Source organism: Schistocerca nitens, chromosome 1, assembly GCF_023898315.1.
Source record: "Schistocerca nitens isolate TAMUIC-IGC-003100 chromosome 1, iqSchNite1.1, whole genome shotgun sequence".
Classification (NCBI taxonomy): domain Eukaryota; kingdom Metazoa; phylum Arthropoda; class Insecta; order Orthoptera; family Acrididae; genus Schistocerca; species Schistocerca nitens.
The window spans coordinates 547,548,368-547,565,823 of NC_064614.1; the positions used below are offsets into that span (position 1 = coordinate 547,548,368).

Consider the following 17,456-nt stretch of genomic DNA (forward strand, 5'->3'; position numbering starts at 1 on the left):
TCGCCAACTCTACTTGTCAACATGGCCAACTCTACGTTCTGAATTTTTTCCTACCTGTGAGAAGAGATGGTTGCTAATAGGAACTTTTATGAATTGTGAATCACATGCAGTATTCTCTTCACCATAAGAATAATACGAATATAAACATTTTGCCATGTATTGTTTCGTGTTTGCTGCTATCTCATTTAAATCGTGTCTGCCTAAAAACTACGAAACAAGAGTGAGACAGCAGCAAACGCGGAAGAATATACATATCATGTCATGTTTATATTCGTATTATTCTTATGCCTAATAGTGAAACAGTCAGAAATGAAGCACAGCAATTGACTAGATTTTTAAATCTAAGATGACTCTAACTTCTGAGCAGAATGTAATGTACTAAAGAGGCGTCTGCAAAGATTTTCAAACGGAGAAAAATTTTTGCTAAACGCTCGATCAGAACATCTTCTATCACACGCAGTCTATTATTTCGTTCTTGTTGGTCATTATCAAAGAAAGCAGCAGTGTAAGTAACAACAAATAGCAGTCTCTTGCCATTGTTTCGCTAATGAGACGATTCCTCCCTCTCTCTCTCTCTCTCTCTCCTTTCTTTTTTTTTTCCTTTTTTTTTTAGCGCACACAAAAGCAAGCCATGCCGTGAGCGGCGACAGGCCGTAAACACACACTATCAGAATGCGACAAACAATGCATGACACAGTACAGTAATGAATTTTCAGCTTAGAGTGACGTAAACACCTATAACAAAGAAAACGGCACTTATCAGATCAAAGAAAAATAAGCAATCAATTCAAACCAGACGAAGCACATGAAAAAGGAAGGGTACTCATATAAATATGGACGGAGCGCCTGACGCACAGCAATGGCTAACTGGTAAAGCTTAACTGCTAAGCTTACCACTCGAATCAAACTTCTGCAGCTGTATCGTCATTCATTCGACCTAAATTGTGTCTCATATTACAATGGACCAACTTTGTTTCGATTTGGAGATGCGGCCTAAAACTTTTCTCTCCCCTTGAATTTCGAGTCTCAAATTTCAGGTGCAGCTTAGATTTGGGAAATTTTTTTTCCCTGGATTTCGAGTCTCATTTTTCAGGTGCGGCTTAGATTTAAGTGCGGCTTAGATTCGAGTAAATACGGTATATAGTCAGGGATTAGACTTGTAGTACAGACACAGAAATAGTATTACAAGGGCTCAAGACCGCTGTTCACCAAATGTGTGCACAAACAAGTTGTAATCCATTGGATGGTGCAGAGAAGGGATAGCCAGAAGAAGCATAGAGTTACTGTGGTGTGGGGAAACAGGAACAAACGGCATAAGTACTGATATGGAGAGGAACCACACTAGAGGCTTTATGGGAAAGGTTCCATTTAGGCTTCACCAAATCATACTCTCATAGCTTATGGCTGGTCATTGTGGATACATTTTCAAAACTACCACATCCAGTTAAAATGCTTCACACAACCATAGGAGCCAAAGAGCGGATTCTGACAACCACAGTTGTTGCCTAGCGTAGTGAGTCACTGTGGTCCCTCAAGAGCCCATCAGTAAGGGCTGGATAGGATACTAACAAGGCAAACCTGGTATTCCTGATCTGGGGGCTGGTGAGTGCCACCAGTCCTCTAGCACTGTAATCACTTGGTATGCTTCAGCAACCATTGTAGGGCATGAAAGTGGAGGAAGGGAGGGGGGGGACACCCCCCTCCCCCCACACACACACCAACCTACAGCCCCTTTAAAAAAAAAAAAAAAAAACCACCAGCACACTATCTTAATCGCAATACGTGATGTGCACCAATAGCACCGTGGGTGTTGGGCGAAGGAATCATTAATAGGCAACCTCGCGGTTATCAGACCTATTACAGGTGTATCAGGCTTTCAAAGTTACATGGTGTTGTGAGTGAATCAACATTCTTTCTCAGCTGATTGTGGGATTTTTACAGAGCTTTTAATTTAAAATTATGAGAACGGTTCATAGAGCATATTAACAATTTCCATTCAATCTCTTCCAGTTTAGGAACAGGAATGGTATTAAGCAGCCGATGTCTGCACGCAAGGTCGAATATTTTGGTGCAAACCTCAAAAGACAAATGCACTTGCTAATAAAACGATAGAGTTAGCTTCAATTCTGTATGGTACCTAACACCATGAGAGCAAAACAGCGGAAGGTACTAAAAGAGTAAGCGATATTTAAATTTTGACATATTCATGTGTCTGTCGAATCTACCGGTAATATATCAAGCAGCCCACCTCTGAATTGCTTCAATGTCCTCCTTTACTCTGACCTGATGGAGATCCCAAACACTTGAGCATTACTTAACAATGGGTGGCACTGACGTTCTTCATGCAGTCTCCTTTACAGATGAACCACACTCTCCCAAAATTCTTCCAATAAACCAAAGCTGACCATTCGCCTTCCATACCATCATCCTTATGTGCTCATTCCATTTCATATTGCTTTGCAACGTTACGCCCAGATATTTAATCAGTGTAACTGTTTCAAGCAATGCTGTGTTCGAATGTTACAAGATTGTTTTTCCTATTCATATGCATGAACTTATATTTTTCTACATTTAGAGCAAGCTGCTATTCATCATAGCAACTACAAATTTTGTCTAAGTCCTCTTGTATCCTTCTACAGACACTCAACGGAGACACCATCACGTACACCACAGCTATCTGCAAACAGCCACTGATTGCTACTCACCCAGTCTGTCACATCATTTATGTATAGAATGAGTAAGAACAGTCCTATCACACTTCCATGGTGCACACCTGATAGCACCCTTGTCTCTGACGAACATTTGCCATCAAGGCATACTGATCTTCCTGGTCTTCAAGCCACTCACTCAGATATCTGCGAACCTAGTCTGCCAAGGGTAGCAGCAGTTGGATGGGGGTGCAGGGAAGGGGGGACGAGGAGAGGTGAGGGTGGCCACCTTGTCAAATGCTTTCTTAATATCTAGGAATCTGTTGCCCTTCATCCATGGTTCACAGGATATCACATGAGAAATGGGAAAGCTGAGTTTTGCACAAGTGATGCTTTCTAAAACCGTGCTGATTTATGGACAGAAACTTTTTGGGCTCAAGGAAATTCACCATATGTCAACTCAGAGTGTGTTCAAGAATTCTGCAGCAAATCTACATTAAGGATATTGGGCTGAAACTTTGCAGGTCCGTTCCTTTACCTTTCTTGTATACAGGAGTCACCTGCACTTTTTTCCAGTCACTTGGGGCTTTGTGCTGGGTGAGATTAGCAGTAAATGTCAGCTAAGTAAGGGAACAATGGTTTTGCAAATTTTCTGTACAGCTGAATTAGGATTCCATCATGCCATGGTGACTTATTTGTTTTCAACTCCTTTCGTTGCTTCTCTACACCAGGGATGCTTATTATTACGTCACCCATGTAGAAGTCTATGCTACTATCAAACAACAATATGTTCATAGAATCATCTATCATAAATAATTTCTTAAACATGACATTTAAAACTTCAGTTTTCCCTTTGCTGTCTTCTACTGCCACATCTGACTTGTCAGGTAGTGACTCGATAGAAAACTTCAAGCTGCTTCTCAATTCTAAATAAGACCAGATTTTTCTTGGGCTCTCAATAAGCTCTTTTTCTAAGGTATGATGGTTGTAGCTGTATGCCAGTTGCCAGTTGTCATCCTTGTGTACCTTTTTTGAATCGAAAGTGCAGTAGTCTCTGGTTCTGTAGCATTCTCCGAATTTTGTGATTAAACCAAGGTGAGCCTTTCCCATTATTTACCACCTAACTCGACACATGCTTCTTCTGAGCGCGATTTACAATCTGTTTACACTTCGCCCTAAACCAAGGTGCGTCTTTCCCATTCTTTACCCACTAACTTGGCACATACTTCTCTTGAGCACAATTTACAATCTATTTACACTTCACCCGTAATTCCTCATGTTCCACTGTAATGGAACTAAATACTGTCCATTCATTGTCTACACGGGATGCTAACAATCACTTATTTGTTATTTTCAACGCAAGTACTCTCCTAGGCTATTTGATGGATTTATCAACTTTAGTAACCATCGTCACTATTATAACATCTTTATCACAAACTCCTATTTCCATTCTAATACAGATGATAAGTTTGGCCTGTTTGTAGCTACAAGGTCTAAAATATTTCTATTGCATTTGGGCTCTCCAACTAGCTGCTTAAGACAGTTTCTGGAAAACTTGTTCAAAAGTAGTTCCAAGACTGGCTGGCTGTACCACCACCATGGCATCCATAAACGTCTCAGTCTATACTTGGTAGGCTAAAGTCACCTCCAACAACTACTGCATGCTCAGAATATTTCTGCACTACTGAGTGTAGACTTTCTTTGAATGATTCTGCAACTGTTACAGCAGAATCGGGTGGCCATTACAACATCCGACAATTAATTTGAGTTTTATTTGAGTTCACCTAGACCTGTTACACACGTACAGACCACTTCACAGACAAACTCAATTTCAACATCGATAGACACAATATTTTTGTCAACTGTAATGATACTCCTATGGCATCTGCTCTGTCTTGTCAATATATGTTCAATGCCCCACTAAATATTTCGGACCTTTCTACTTTGGGTTTCAGCCAGTTATCAGTTCTAAGAATAACCTGAGAATGACAGCTTGCAGTATATTCAGGAACTTTGCCACAAATACTTCAACAATTTACTGTTTGAAAATTCTGACTGTCAAAGAGTCTTTACTTTGTATGCAAATTGCTTTCACTCTGCATATCAACTGGTGAGCTTTCATCAGACCACAAACTATCATATAGCCTTCACGCTCACTCCACAACTACTCGGCTACTCAAATAGGTCCTTCATTTGTGTAGTGCAGCCTGCTGACCTATCAAGAGAAATCCTACAATAACAACCCTGCCCCCATAACGCGGGTCCAGCAGAAATCTGCAGCCAATATCTTCGCAGAATCAACAGACCCTTTGATTGAGAACCCCCATTCAGCTCCAAACCAAAGTACCCAATCAATTCTGGGAATGAAGCTAAAAGCATCAACTCTACTTGTACAGTATGTGATGCCAGTTATATTAATCACTTCTGCCAGCTGCCCATAAAAACAGAGGATTGCCTCAGAACTCAAACGACAGGCATCATTGGTGGCAATGTGAGGCATAGCTTGCAGCTGACTGCATCCTGATGGTCGATAGTTGGAGGAAGGGCTACCACATCTTGGATGAAGCTCCCTAGCAGACATGTTGAGTGAAAATTGCATTTCTTTAGGTCCTGAATGCTATTTCCTTAATGGCTCCATAATTTGCCTCACTTTGGAGTTCCCAATAATTAGCAAACCCTACCCTGCATGTGCCTGCTCAGGCCCTTCTGAAGGAACAGTCCTGTTCACTCATAGTGTCAATAGGCAAGGCCTGACAAGACAACCTTCACATTGATCCTCTGCCTCGAGCAATGCAAACATGTTACTATCCATCACTGACCCTGTGGTGGTTCCACCATGTCAGAAACACTGGAAGCTGCCTCAGCAGTACAGGCTGTAAGCGAAACGAGTGTCACTTGAGCTGCCCTATGTGATGCACCAGGTTCTATGCCACTGCTACACCCCAAGGCAGCAGCCTGAAGATGGCTGGGCAGGGTAGTAAGTGTCTTCAGCTGTTTGCAAATCACGGCTAACACTTCCTGCACCTGCACACAACACACAAGCACCCTGTCCATACTAGTAGTACTACCTTAAGAATTAACAATAACAGCACACAGAGAAAGTTAACTACATAACTTCCTGCGCTGATGTGTGCCATCTCATCTCTTCCAGGAGCTTAGCAACAAGAATAGTATTATGCACCAGAAGTCTGTACCCAAGGTCAAATATAAGGCAGAAAGTTAGGTGTAAACATTAAAAGAGAATGTGCTTGCTGACAAAATGACAGAGGTGTCTTCAATTCTCTAAAGGGTCTCACTCAATGGAATCAAAAAAGTGGAAGGTAACAAAAGAGCAAGAGCAAGTGATATCCATATTTTTACTTCTATAGTTCATGAAACGACACGCCAAACAACCATGAGGTATTTGGCAGAAAGCACTGGTTGTTTAATGTAAAATCAGCAATTACTTAAAAAAAAAATACTTACAGATGTTTAGTATAGAAGTTCTCTGCTGTGCAGTTTCCATTGTTGTGGATTGGAGACGTGCCATTATGAATACTTCCTACAGGGCAGGCTGCTACTGTTCTCCAAGAGAATTTGTAGTTACATGACACAACATCCTCGAAGACAGGTTCATTCTGAAATTAAATCATTTGCAATTCCCATTATTTTTATGAACATACACAGTACACTGAGATTCATAAATTTCATGCTGTATGGGGAAAAATTATTTTAATAACTAAGAAATGAACACTCATGAATACTGGTTCAATATAATGCACTCTGTTAAAATAAGTCTCAGTCATAAAACAAACCACCCACAATACAACTTAACCAGATGGTCTTCTGATAGCACAACAACATTACAAAGGAAATAATGTATTGAGCATTAGTAAAAAATAAAAACTGCTTACCACATGAGGAGGGAACCTCAGCACTTGTCTTTATCACTCCTACAATTACTCAACCAACCATGTTTCATGCATCTGCAGGCAGCCACAAGACTGAAGGTGTTTGGGAGCATTTTACTGTGAACTTTTGTTTCTCTCCAGCCAACAACTGTTATGCCGAAGGATTGTTCCCACAGCTTACGCTATATAACTGGCTAATGTTCCAGGGTAAGAGTAGGTCACATGGTTGAGGGATGCTGACAAGAGATGCATTGCGATCATCGTCTACAACACACAGCCTACAGAAAACATGGAAAAATGGTTATATGGTGTCCCAGTAGACAGGTAGGGAGCAGAGGGTCCAGAACCTATACTCTTTCTGTAACCATCTCCTGGCTTGACAATGTGCCTTCTTCCTGTAATCTCCCAATCCACTCTGCAACTCAGCTATGATGGCCCATTCAATCAGCTGATGGAGTATCCACCTCACCAGGTATGTCTTTGCATCAGAAGTTCTGAGTTACAGTATGCTTCTACTATTGCCAACTATTCCTCAAAAATATTCTCCTTGGATGCCTAAATCTTTGTTTTATCCCTTGGCTCCTGTACAACTGGTGTATAGCAGTGGGGTCTGGCCCACCATACAGTTCACTCATTTATATCTTCACAATTGAAAACTGTAGTATGCATGTTGTGTTTTGGGGCATAGAAGATGGCTGCAGGCGTGCACTTTCTGCCGCATTGTGGAGCAAAGTCCAGCCTGGACTACTGTCACAGCCAGCATCACCTGGAGTCATCCTGTCACTGTCAGTAATGAGGCCCAGGTTTGCATGGCTTGAGAGTCATGCCATGGGTCCATCTTGAAATTGAGTGAGGTTGCATGCCATATGCGTATTCACATGAGAGTGTGCTGTTTGTGAGCAGCACCTACTGCAATGAGTTCTTGATTGAACTATGTATTGTCAATGTGTCCCTCATGCACCACACAGACGCATTGCCCCAAGAGCTGCTTGCCGCAATCTGGTGGTGTCACACCCAACATTTTGTAGCTGACTTTGTAGCCACACTACCAGTCTGTCTGCCAGTTTAGCACAAGAACAACATTGGCATCCACACCTTGCTGCAGCCATACTACTGACGTTGCTGTCTTGCTGCCACACTGCCTGCTTATTGGACAGGTTGTCCAAGCCACGCTGTTGCCTTTGCTCATGCTGCGGCCGACCTGTCACTAGAGGTGCCTTTTAAAGGGTTGTGTTACTTTGCCACAATCCACAGATGTGCAGCCCATTCATCAGCACAGCGGAGTTCTGCATGCCTTCCTGCTCCATTTGAGTGTCCTGGCCTTGAAAATGGGGCACCTCTTCCCCATTGTCATTTCGGCCAGCTGTTGCTATCGGATCAATACTGCCTCCATGCAGATGCCTCCTGCTTGCAGCCCTCAGTTACCCACAAACACTGTTGCTATTGCCGTCCCCACAGTTTCGCACAGTACAGCACTTCATGCCATTTCTGTCACAGCTACCGGAAGTGTTGCCCTAGGACTTATAGTTGAAAAACTAGTGGAGAATGCCACCTCCAGAGCAGACTTTTTGCATTATGGAAGCTTTTCATCTCATTTCCTAATTCTGGCTCCCATTTGGGGTAACAAAATACCACCATTTATCAAAAATCAAAGTACACAGTGGAGGTACGTAGTAGCAAAGATCCTGTTAAGATTTTGCAAGAGCACACTGATACAATGGAACATAAAATTTTGACTTAGAGGATAATTTAGCACAGGTCCAGGTTAAAATGTTCGGGCTACCATTGAGATGCCTAGAGAAACTAGAAATAGCACAGTTCCCCCCACAGTCTAACACAGCAGCACACATAAAGTTGTCATGCGACGCACATATTTATGTAAAATCAGTAGATACATTGAAGAATACACGAATGTTTGACATTCTGGTGAAGGAGTTAACAGAGAGGTATGCAGATAAGAGAAGTGTAAGTTATTACAGAAATACACTGTCCACCCTAAGGCAAAAACATGAGGATATTTGGAAGAGATAGTGTTGTGCCTATACCCTGGGGAGAGATGCAACATGTAATGATATCTTGCACAAAGAGGCAGAAGCATGGGCCATTGATGTACGTATTCATACATGTTATAAATCTGAAAATCAGAGGTGAAATCAAAGTAACATATCTTTCATCTTTTCATGAGGCAGTCTGTCTTACTACTGTGTGCAAGAAGCCGGATGATTTGTTTCAACCCCCACATGCAATAATGAACCTTTCCATGTATTCAACATGACACCAATTTCAGATGACATGGACAATTGGCTCATACCACCAACATATGACGTGCTCTTGTTGTCCTAACTGCAGGGAGACTGGTCATCTGTGTATTAAATGCCCCCAGGTATGGGGCAAATCAAACCACCGCCAAGGTGGATTTCTGAAATTTAGGGTAAATGGAAGACCTAACCAGGGAAACGACAGATGGGCTTAGTAGCCCTCTGCGTCTCATAAGGACAGACAATCCCATCAATTTTTGTGGCTTGGAAGAGGTGGGAAACATTGTTTTCAGAAGGAGAGTAAGAATTTTGATTGATACGGGAGTTCACGAGAGCACTGTATTTTTACCTCTTGGCAATAAGCAGGCATTAAAGCCACCTCGCTGCAGTATTGGTGGTTTGTGGATGGGATTAATAAAGTCTATGGGAACTGCCCTCTTGAACTAACAATCAATGAAAGAAATTATGAGTTTAAGAGTGAAGCATTAAAGAAATGAGAACAAGATTTTGATGTTGTCCAGGGGAACGATTTGCTACACCATTTTCTGAGTGTCATTGACGGACTGCAAACTGCTCAATGTTGAGATGCAATTCACCAATTTGGTGGCGAAACACTGAACAGGCATGAGGAACTCTGGGGAAGAGGCCTATTCATCTAGATTATGATGAACCGCATATCTGCCAATAACCCTGTAAACATATGTGATGGTATCAGAAGAGTTCTCTGGATGATGGCCAAAATTTTAGATTCTAATGGAACAAACTTTCTGGCTGACCCATACACCCAAAATGGAGTTCTAGGCAGACTTCACATTCATGTTAAGGTGGCCTTTCAAGGCTGAGGCTGTGAATGGGAAAATGTGTGTGCCGGTTTGCCTAAATAATTTCAGTATGAGACACCATAATGCCCTGTGGGACTTTACTGGCCAGTATATAGGAGATATCTAATTATGAGAATTTTTCAAGAGAGTAGAAAACAGAAGTCACCGCACATGAGGGAAGTTTACTCAATCACGAAATGCCTTAGATATTGCTTACAGGAAAAACTGTCACATTTGTCAGAATCTGAACAAAGTCTTTTGTATCCAGTACTAGAAAGAGTTTGCAGGGCTGTTTGAGGGGAGGCAGTATTTGCTGGCCACAGGCCTAACATACTACAAAGTTCCAACCAGGAATGCTGGACTAATAACTCCAAAACCCTATCTAATTCCGTACCACTTTCAGTTGGTTGTGTAAGAAAATATTCAGCAACAGCTCAATGCTGGAATTATTCAACCTTCATCCAAGCCCTAGGCCTACAGTAATTGTGGACAACAATTGTGTTAATGGTGAGGAATCCTATCACTTAAGTGTTGATATACGAGCAATGAACAGAGTCACAACATCTGATACATACCTGTTGGCTCATATAGATGAAACCTTGCTTACGTTAGGGAACTGCGGATTTAATGAAACAAATTGGTTACACATGTATCATTAAAAGTATTTTCCATCGCTGGCCACTACTTTATCTCATCTCTAGGTGGTGGTTCCAAGATGGCCGCCGAGTAAGTGACGCCAGAAACCATTTCCAGAAAGATAAGTGATTTAGACAGTAATATAATTTAGTTTAACGCCGACAACAAATTAAATACGTGCATTAGTGTATCGTTTAGTCTTGCCATTAAAGGTTTCACTTTTCTTTGCGTATTTTTTCAGAAAACACAAATAGATCGTAACTTCGCGAAGTCGCGCTTAGGCTTAAATTTTGTAAACGTGTTTGTTTCTTGTTTCACGGTAATTTAACTAGTTTCTCGGTAACAAATAAGTAAACTACCGCAAATAGCGTATAACTTCATTGTTTTAATACAGATTTCAGAAAAACAGCGTAACTTTATATCAGAAACTTGCCTATATACATTTGTTTATAGGCCTAATTCTCGTAACGTTTTTGGAGAATCAAAGTTAAAGTATCTCGTTTAATTGTCCTTTTTTTCATTCCATCGAGTGAAATATATAATAAATAGCGTATACCTTCATTGTTTTAATACAGATCTCAGAAAAACAGCGGAATTTTAAATCAGAAACTTGCTTATATACATTTGTGAATAGGCTTAATTCTTGTAACGTCTTTTTTGATTTTCGGTAATTTAATTGATTTATTCTAGCTAAAGTATTATTTTTGCCATGAGTGAGAAGTGCCTGACTTGCCGTAGAATTGTTAGTTCCGGGGTTTGGTGTGATGGATGTAGTAGTTTTTTTCACTGGGGGGACTGCAGTGGCGTGGGTGTTGGGAAAGTGGATCAGGCTCATCAGTGGTTATGTAGGATTTGCAGCAGAGATAGGAAGATAGTGGAACAGGAGGGGAAAATTGCTGCCCTTCAGGCTGAGCTAGATCAGGCTAGGGAAGATCTGGACAGGTTAAGGAGGGAGAAGGGCAAAGAGAGGTGGGAAGTGGCAACAGGTAGCAGAAGGAACAGGCCTAGAACTAAGTCTGACAGTTTTGTGGTGAATGTCAAAAATAAGTTTGACCTGTTGCTTCAGTTAGAAACTGATGAGCCTCAAGCAGAGGTAGGTGTAGACAGGACACAACAAACTTTCAATAGGAAATTGAAAAAGAATGTAGGAAAGTTATCGAAAAGGAAGAAAGTTTTGTTGTTAGGCAGTTCTCATGCCAGAGGTGTAGGCCAACTTCTGCAGGAGGAATTAGGACCAGAATACCAGGTCACAAATTTTTTCAAACCAAGTGCTAGTCTGGATCAGGTGACAGAGGATTTAGGTTCACTCTGTAAAGGATTTACCAGGGAAGACACCGTGGTTATTGTGGGAGGGCCAGGGAACAGCATTGACAGAGATCCTGGGTACAGTATAGAGTGTGACCTGGTAAAGATTGCGTCGGCATCGAGACACACCAATGTTGAATTTGTATCTGTCCTGAGACGTCATGACCGGCCTCATTTGGACTCTTCTGTTGGGAGAGTTAATTTGGAGTTGGAACGGCTGCTTGGGTCGGGTGCGGGGGCTCATATTGGTGTGGTTCCTGTTGATTATCTCAGTAGGTGGGACTATACCAGGCACGGCCTACATCTCAACAGGAAAGGGAAGGGGAAACTGGCTGGGGTAATAGCAGGAAATTTAAGGGGTGGAGGCACTGCCATGAATGGTAAAATACCAGTGGTTACAGGTGTTGGAGCAGCACCTTTTTTAGGATAGGTAAGACAGAAAGATGTCAAGTTCTACGAGAGGTCAGGATTGAAACAAATCTTCAGTTTAGGAAAGAAATTAAACAGCACAATTCTAGCACATTGGATCACCAATCACAGCTATCAATTATAAATTTTCACCAATCACCAGAAATTTTATTTCCACCAAGTTGTAGCTCAGTCCTAGGTAATTGCATTGATGAATTAAAGTCACCCAACCCAGTTGACATAATCTGCCTCTCTGAACACCGTGTGACCACTGGTATAGGAACTAGGCCTAAGCACAATGAGAAACTCAGACAGGAGAGTACTGCAAATGTTAGAATAAGGAAAGGTTCTCATAAAGGTATAATTAAAAATAATGTAAGTATATTTCATCAAAATATTGGGAGTTTAAAGAATAAAGTAGATGAGCTTCTGGTTTGTTTAGAAGATTTAGAAGCTGAGAATGAAATAGATATACTATGCCTGTCTGAGCATCACATTGTTACTGATATGGATAAGGTAAATGTAAGTGGATATAAGCTCTCTGCACATGTAATGAGAGAAAATATGGAGAAAGGAGGAGTTGCCATATATGTCAAAAGTTATCATTGTGCAAAAAGTATAGAAACAAAAAAGTTTTGTGTAGAGAAACATATAGAAGCATGTGCCTGTGAGCTTAAATTAAATAAGGGCACATTTATAATTGTAACTGTATATAGGTCCCCATCAGGAAATTTTCATCTATTTCTGAAAAATTTGGACTCCTTGTTGTGCTATCTGTCAGACAGGGGGAAGCAAATTATTATTTGTGGGGACTTCAATGTAGATTCTCTGAAAGAGGGTAATAGGAAAAATGACCTTGAAGTATTACTCGGTTCTTTCAATTTGACACCCGTTATTGATTTTCCTACTCGGGTGGTAAAGGATAGCAGCTCACTGATAGATAACTTCTTTATAGACCAAGATAAGTTTAACCAGATAAATGCTCAGCCTGTTGAGAATGGTCTTTCTGATCATGGTGCACAGCTAGTTACAATATATGACATAGCTCCATTCAGCAATACTAAACAGTCCTCCAAAGTGGTACGTTCAGTCAACGATTTAACAATTGCAAATTTCAGGGAAAGCCTACAGCAGTTAGACTGGGATGAGGTGTACCGTGAACCTGATGCCAATTTAAAATATAATTTATTTCATGACATTTTTGTAAATGCATTTGAAAACTGCTTCCCCAAGAAAATAGTTAAATATACTCGTAAGAAACCTTGCAAGAAACCATGGCTTACTAAGGGTATAAAAATATCTTGTAACCGCAAAAGGGAAATGTATCTGACAGCAAGAAAGAGTAGTGACCCAGAAACTATCAAAAATTATAAAAACTACTGTGTTATATTAAGAAAAGTTATTAAAAAATCCAGGAGTATGTGTATCATGTCTGAAATCAGCAACTCTGATAATAAAATTAAAACAATTTGGAATATTATTAAAAGAGAAGCAGGTCAACCAAGAGCAGAGGAAGACAGTATTACCATCAAATTGAATGAAAACTTTACGAACAAAAAGTCAGAAGTTGAAAATATTTTTAATAATCATTTTCTAAGTGTTGTGGATATAGTAGGATCCAGGTGTTCATTAGAAGATGCTAGGCTGTTAATGGAAGAGGCCATACCTATGCAATTTGATACAATTGAAATCTCACCCACTTCTCCCTTTGAAATTAGGAAAATAATAAACTTGCTTAAAAGCAAAAACTCACATGGAATTGATGGCATTTCCAGCAAAATACTAAAAGCTTGTTCTCAACAGATAAGTAAGATTCTCAGCCACCTGTGTAATAGCTCTCTGGAACAGGGCATTTTCCCTGATAGACTGAAATATGCTATTGTTATACCTTTGCATAAAAAGGGGGATAGATCTGATGTCAACAATTACCGTCCAATCTCCCTTCTAACAGCTTTATCCAAAATTTTTGAGAAAGTAATGTATTCAAGAGTAGCTTCACATATCTGTAAAAATGAAGTACTAACAAAATGTCAGTTTGGTTTTCAGAAAGGTTTTTCAACAGAAAATGCCATATATGCTTTCACCAGTAAAATTTTGAATGATCTGAATAACCGAACACCACCCATTGGGATTTTTTGTGATCTCTCAAAGGCTTTTGATTGTGTAAATCATGAAATTCTGCTAGACAAGCTCAAGTATTGTGGCATGAGTGGGACAGTGCACAAATGGTTTAATTCGTACCTAACTGGAAGAGTGCAGAAAGTTGAAATAAGTAGTTCTCGTAACATGCAAAGATCAGCACATTCCTCAAACTGGGGAACTATCAAGAATGGGGTTCCACAAGGGTCAGTCTTGGGTCCTTTGTTGTTCTTATTATATATTAATGACTTGCCATTCTATATTCATGAAGAGGCAAAGTTAGTTCTCTTTGCTGATGATACAAGTATAGTAATCACACCTGACAAACAAGAATTAACTGATGAAATTGTCAATACTGTCTTTCAGAAAATTACTAAGTGGTTCCTTGTAAATGGACTCTCACTGAATTTTGATAAGACACAGTACATACAGTTCCGTACAGTGAATGGTATGACGCCATTAATAAATATAGACCTTAATCAGAAGCATATAGCTAAGGTAGAATATTCCAAATTTTTAGGTGTGTCCATTGATGAGAGATTAAATTGGAAGAAACACATTGATGATCTGCTGAAACGTTTGAGTTCAGCTACTTATGCAATAAGGGTCATTGCAAATTTTGGTGATAAACATCTTAGTAAATTAGCTTACTACGCCTATTTTCACTCATTGCTTTCATATGGCATCATATTTTGGGGTAATTCATCACTGAGGAATAAAGTATTTATTGCACAAAAGCGTGTAATCAGAATAATAGCTGGAGTCCACCCAAGATCATCCTGCAGACATTTATTTAAGGATCTAGGGATATTCACAGTAGCTTCTCAGTATATATACTCTCTTATGAAATTTGTTATTAACAACCAAACCCAATTCAAAAGTAATAGCAGTGTGCATAACTACAATACTAGGAGAAAGGATGATCTTCACTATTCAAGATTAAATCTAACTTTGGCACAGAAAGGGGTGAATTATACTGGCACTAAAGTCTTTGGTCACTTACCAAATAGTATCAAAAGTCTGACAGATAACCAACAAGTATTTAAGAAGAAATTAAAAGAATTTCTGAATGACAACTCCTTCTACTCCATAGAGGAATTTTTAGATATAAATTAAGAAAAAAAAGAAAAAAAATATTAAAAAAATAAAAATAAAAAATAAAGAAAAACAAAAAACACAAAAAAATAAAGTTGTTATATTAACTTAAGTATGTTGTTAAATTAACCTAATTATGTCATGTATTGGAAAATTCGACTCGTTCCACATCATTACGAAATATCGTATTCATGATCCATGGAACTAGTATTAATCTAATCTAATCTAATCATCTTTCGGGTGGTGTACGAATCCCTCGTCAAAAAAATTGTTCATCTTTTGAAGCGATCCAATTTGTGACTTCTTCATGAGATTGGAAGTGTTGGTCAGCCAGGCCATGCGCCATTGATCTAAACATGTGATAGTCAGAGGGAGCAATGTCTGGAGAATATGGTGGGTGGGGTAGGACTTCTCATTTTAATGTTTCCAAGTGCATTTTGACCTCTTTTGCGATGTGGGGTCAAGCACTGTCATGCTGCAAAATCACTTAGTAAATGTGTCCACTACATTTCAGCAGTTCGCAGATTCGTTGTTATAAGGATTGAAACCCACTCAGTGTTTGGTTTATTTAGATGACATTATTGTCTTCTCACGTACAATCAAAGAACATGCCGAACAGCTAGCAAGCATGATAGTCGTGATTACAAGGGGAACATTTGAGTTTGAAATTGGAGAAATGTTATTCAGCAGAATTATGATTCAGTACCTGAGTCTTATTATTAATTTGGCTAGGGTGAAACCAGATACAAAACTTACAAAAGCAGTAGACAATTTTCCTGTACTCACTAATATGAACGAATTGCAGAGCTTTCATCTCCTCATGACTTACTGTCATTGTTTTGTCAATGACTCTGCTATAATGGCTAAACCACGGACAAATTTTTCTCAAAAAAAGGGTACCTTTGAGCGGATTACAGAGTGTGAGACAGCCATGAGTCACATTAAAGATGTTTCTCCTCTGCTAATATACCCAGATTTTGAAAAACCATTCATATTATCTTGTGATGCAACCGATTTTGGTATTTGATGTGTTTTTAGTGAGGAACAAGGTGGCAATGAAAAACCCACTGGTTACATATCTTGCCAGCTTAACAAGGAAGAAATTCATTATAATGGAGAAAGAGTTATTAGATCTGGTATTTATGGTACATAACTTCAAATGTTATCTGTATGGCAGGACGTTCACAGTAGTTACTGAATATACAGACCTTCTGGAGCTGCTAAATTTGAAGGACCCATTAATCATTTGACTAGATGGGTGTTAAGCGAGTATGATCATGACATGCATTGTAAGCCTGGGAAATTACATCAGAATGCAGCTGTGTCGAGCAGGAAGGTCTGTTCATTTTAAGCAGATGAGATGCCTATTATGGAGCTGCAAGAAGCTCAAAAGCAGAAAGAATGCAGAGTGCAACCAATATGCCAACCTCCCAGATTTTGTACCTGAAGATGATAGTCTAACAATGGAAAATCTAGTGCCCCCCCCCCCCCCCGCACAACTACAGCGGTCATTAGCGCCCAGTCCAGGATAGATGCTTAGTCGCGATAGGCACAATAAAAAGATTCACACACTCATAGCTTTTAGCCATTACGCCTTTGTCAGCAGTACACACACATACAAACACTCACGCAAATGCAACTTGCACACACATCTACAGTCTCAGAGAGCTGAAACTACACTCAGTTGCATTTGCGTGTGTGTGTGTGTGAGTGTGTGTGTGTGTGTGTGTGTGTGTGTGTGTGTGCTGCTGACCAAGGCTTAGTGGCCGAAAGTTATGAGTGTGTGAATCTTTTTATTGCACCTATCGCGACTCAGCATCTCTGCTAAAAGGTGAGTAGCAACTTTCCTTCTCTCGTCTTGAAGATGATATTCAGTATCGCAACTCACTCTCCCCTCCGACTCCACTGTGAAGTAATTGGTGAGACCGAAAGTGCTTTAGCACTTTATCATCACCGAATGTCACGATAGCATTCATACCTGTCAAAGCTGAAAATGCTCCACTAACAAAAAACAATTGCTTTGTTCTACAGGTGGAAAACTCGTTAGTGTGATATTGAGAATTACAAACGTGCTTGGATTCTACGTGCATAACAAGGCCAACAGACACAACTGGAAATTCCATTGCAAATTTTGCCAGAAACTTCTAGACCATTCAAGATTGAAGCATTGGATGTTACAGGACCCTCCTCTCAGACACACACACACACACACACACACACACACACACACACACACACGGTATCTGGTTTTAGTAC

General features: G+C 40.1%; 1 protein-coding gene across 3 annotated transcripts in view; it reads right to left on the minus strand.

Moving 5' to 3' along the window:
* The window catches only part of LOC126254123 (cation-independent mannose-6-phosphate receptor), a 633,915-nt gene that overhangs the window by 402,524 nt on the left and 213,935 nt on the right, over window positions 1-17,456 (minus strand). For all 3 annotated transcript variants that reach the window (XM_049955284.1, XM_049955287.1, XM_049955285.1), the window contains one exon: window positions 6,114-6,265. In XM_049955284.1, coding sequence (XP_049811241.1) covers window positions 6,114-6,265 — 152 coding nt within the window. The remainder of the gene's footprint in view (window positions 1-6,113; window positions 6,266-17,456) is intronic.